This window comes from Camellia sinensis, chromosome 7, assembly GCF_055761805.1.
Source record: "Camellia sinensis isolate YWXY chromosome 7, ASM5576180v1, whole genome shotgun sequence".
Lineage (NCBI taxonomy): Eukaryota > Viridiplantae > Streptophyta > Magnoliopsida > Ericales > Theaceae > Camellia > Camellia sinensis.
Window position 1 is genome coordinate 15,890,770 of NC_138967.1, and position 2,565 is coordinate 15,893,334.

General features: G+C 34.5%; 1 protein-coding gene across 1 annotated transcript; it reads right to left on the reverse strand.

Annotated features, from left to right (window-relative positions):
- Positions 1-489: 489 nt before the first annotated feature.
- Positions 490-1,718, reverse strand: LOC114307655 (putative membrane-associated kinase regulator 1). The gene has a single exon (XM_028253050.2). It carries the CDS (start codon positions 1,536-1,538, stop codon positions 651-653), a length of 888 nt encoding a protein of 295 aa, XP_028108851.1. The 5' UTR covers positions 1,539-1,718; the 3' UTR covers positions 490-650.
- Between the last annotated feature and the right edge of the window lie 847 nt (positions 1,719-2,565).

The window sequence follows — 2,565 nt, forward strand, 5'->3', positions numbered from 1 at the left end:
AATTTTTTTTTTATGTTAAAGATTTAAAAAAACAAAAAAAAAAAACACTAACAATCAAATGATTGTGCTTAAAAGTAAAAAAAATAAAAATTCACAGAATAAGACATTAGTGTGATAAAGACCACATATATATCTCATTATGCACAAATCTTCTGTACATTCAAGACTTTTTCGAAATGAAATAAACTAATTTTTGTCCAGAACCAACTTAAGAAAGAAAAAAGGTTGGGACTCCTTTTTGGGAATCCCCATCACCCTTAATGCATTATGATTGATATATGTCTGTGAGAGTTAAAGCTGTGAGAGTTAAAGCTGTGTATCATTTCTGCTTAAAAAATTACTCTATTGTGTTTAGTATAATTTTTACACGTTTTACTTTCAAAAGTTGACTTGTTTTTAATTGAATAAGTTGCATGAATCACTCTTGAAATTGAAAGAAAATACAAACAATTTTATAATTTTAATATAATGATATCCAACTCCCCAAACTCAAAAAAACATCTCAATTTCTTATATTTTTTCATTTTTTACAGCTATGCTAAACAGCAATCTTTTTACAAATATAGAACGAGACGCAAATATAAAAATTTCACTGAATTTTTTTACATTTATAGTTTTTTTCTATTTTTTTTTCTTTTAAATGCTTTTATTCAACTCTCATTACTAACCATACTGATCTTATTCTGAACCATAGAGTTCTTACAATGTGCTATAGCTCCTTGAATAGCACTCTGCAACTCTTCCATGGTAGACGACGATGAATCTCCACATCCCACCCCGCTAATTCCACTCGAATTCAAAAACCCACTTCCGATCAAAACCCCAGAATGAGTCGGCGACGATCGCATCGACGACGGACAGCTCGAAACGCAGTTTCTCCTACGTGGGTACCTCAAATTCCTCGAAAACGAATTCGAAAATCCTCCACCATTGTTGTTGTTGTTGTTGTTCTGAATCAATGATACGTCTCTGCAATTCATAGATCTATCATGGGTTGTTCTCAATTTCACCCCCATTTTCTCGTAGAGAGGCTTCACTTTGTTTAAATACTTGAATATGACTTCCTTGGCGGTTGAGCTCAATCGCTTCACGGATGATCCAGATGGGTTATTCGGGTTTGATTCTTTGCGGAAGACGGAGGAGAATCGGGAGAGCGAGAAGGGTTTTTTGGGTTTTTTGATTTTGGTATGGTGGTGGCGGTTGAGGTCGTCGTCGGTGGCGGAGCTGGGGCGGGAAGAGAAGGAGGAAGAGGAGGAGCTGGCGGTGGAGTCGCGGGAGGTGGTGGTGGAGGAGAGCAGGAGGGAGCGGACCATGGAGAGGCGAGGGGAGAGGTGGAGGGGGAGGAGTTGGCCTCTGTAGAAGAGGTCGTCGGCGGGGCAGAGGGTGGTGGTGGTGGTGGTGGTGGAGGAGGATTTTAGAGGAGAGAGAGAGATGGAGAATTCGAAGTCGGAGGCGGATGAGGAGGAGGAGGAGAGAGAATGGGTTGGCGAAGAAGGGAGGGTGTAGGATTTGGGGCTTTTTAGTGTTCTTCTTCCCATTTCTTCTGGTCACACTACATACTCACATTAATGAAGAGTTTGAGTAAGAGAGAGAGTTTGGGAAGAGAAATGGAGGAGAGGCCTGTAGAGGAAATTGTATGGCATCTATAAATGGACACATAAAATTAGGGGAGTTGTTGATAAGTCCAAACATTATTATAACTGTCATATGAGAAATTTCCTTCATTCTTATATGAAAAATGTTAGTGATTTTAAATATTTTATTAAAATATTTAGGATTTTTAATATTATTTTTTTTGTATTTTTATACTTTAAAACAAATTCTCACCTCACCTACTGCCACTATTGTCACTTTTTTTTTTTTTTTAATCTTAAGATCATCTCTAACGGTGAATCAAATTTTTTATCAAATTTGAATAAAAAAAGTTAATTTTCTCAATTTGATATTTCTTTATTTAACTGTGCATCAAAAGGGGAGGGTCGACTGGTAATGTAATTTTTTTTTTTTTAACTTGTTTGAATTTTTTTGACCGATTTGAACCTACCTATTTAAAAGGGAACCGGTCGACCGGTTGGTCAACAGACGGTCACGCACAGTAAAGTAGTGAAATCTGTACCATGTTTTCACTTTGATGAATTTTTTGGTGAATTCTCATTTTGATACAAATTTACTGAAACCATTAGAGTTCCAAAAAGTGACTTTTTCACCAAAATTTAAATCTGATGTCAAGTTTGGTTCACCATCGGAGATGCTCTAAACTCCATTTGATTGAGTTTTTAAAATGTGCTTTGACTATATTTTAAAAGGTAAATTATTGAAAATAATTTTAAAAGTTGTTTAAATATGAATTTTGAAAATAATTTTTGAATCATTTATAAAAAGATTTAGTCGAATAAATAGATGTGAGAAAAAAATTTAATTAATTAATGTGTAGAATTTTAAAAAAAAATGAGAGATGATAAAAGAGAGAGAAAAGTGATAGATTGATTTATTATAATATAAAAAAATAAATAAAAAATAAAAAGAGAAGGAGAGAGGAGAGAATAAATTACATTTTAACTCCGT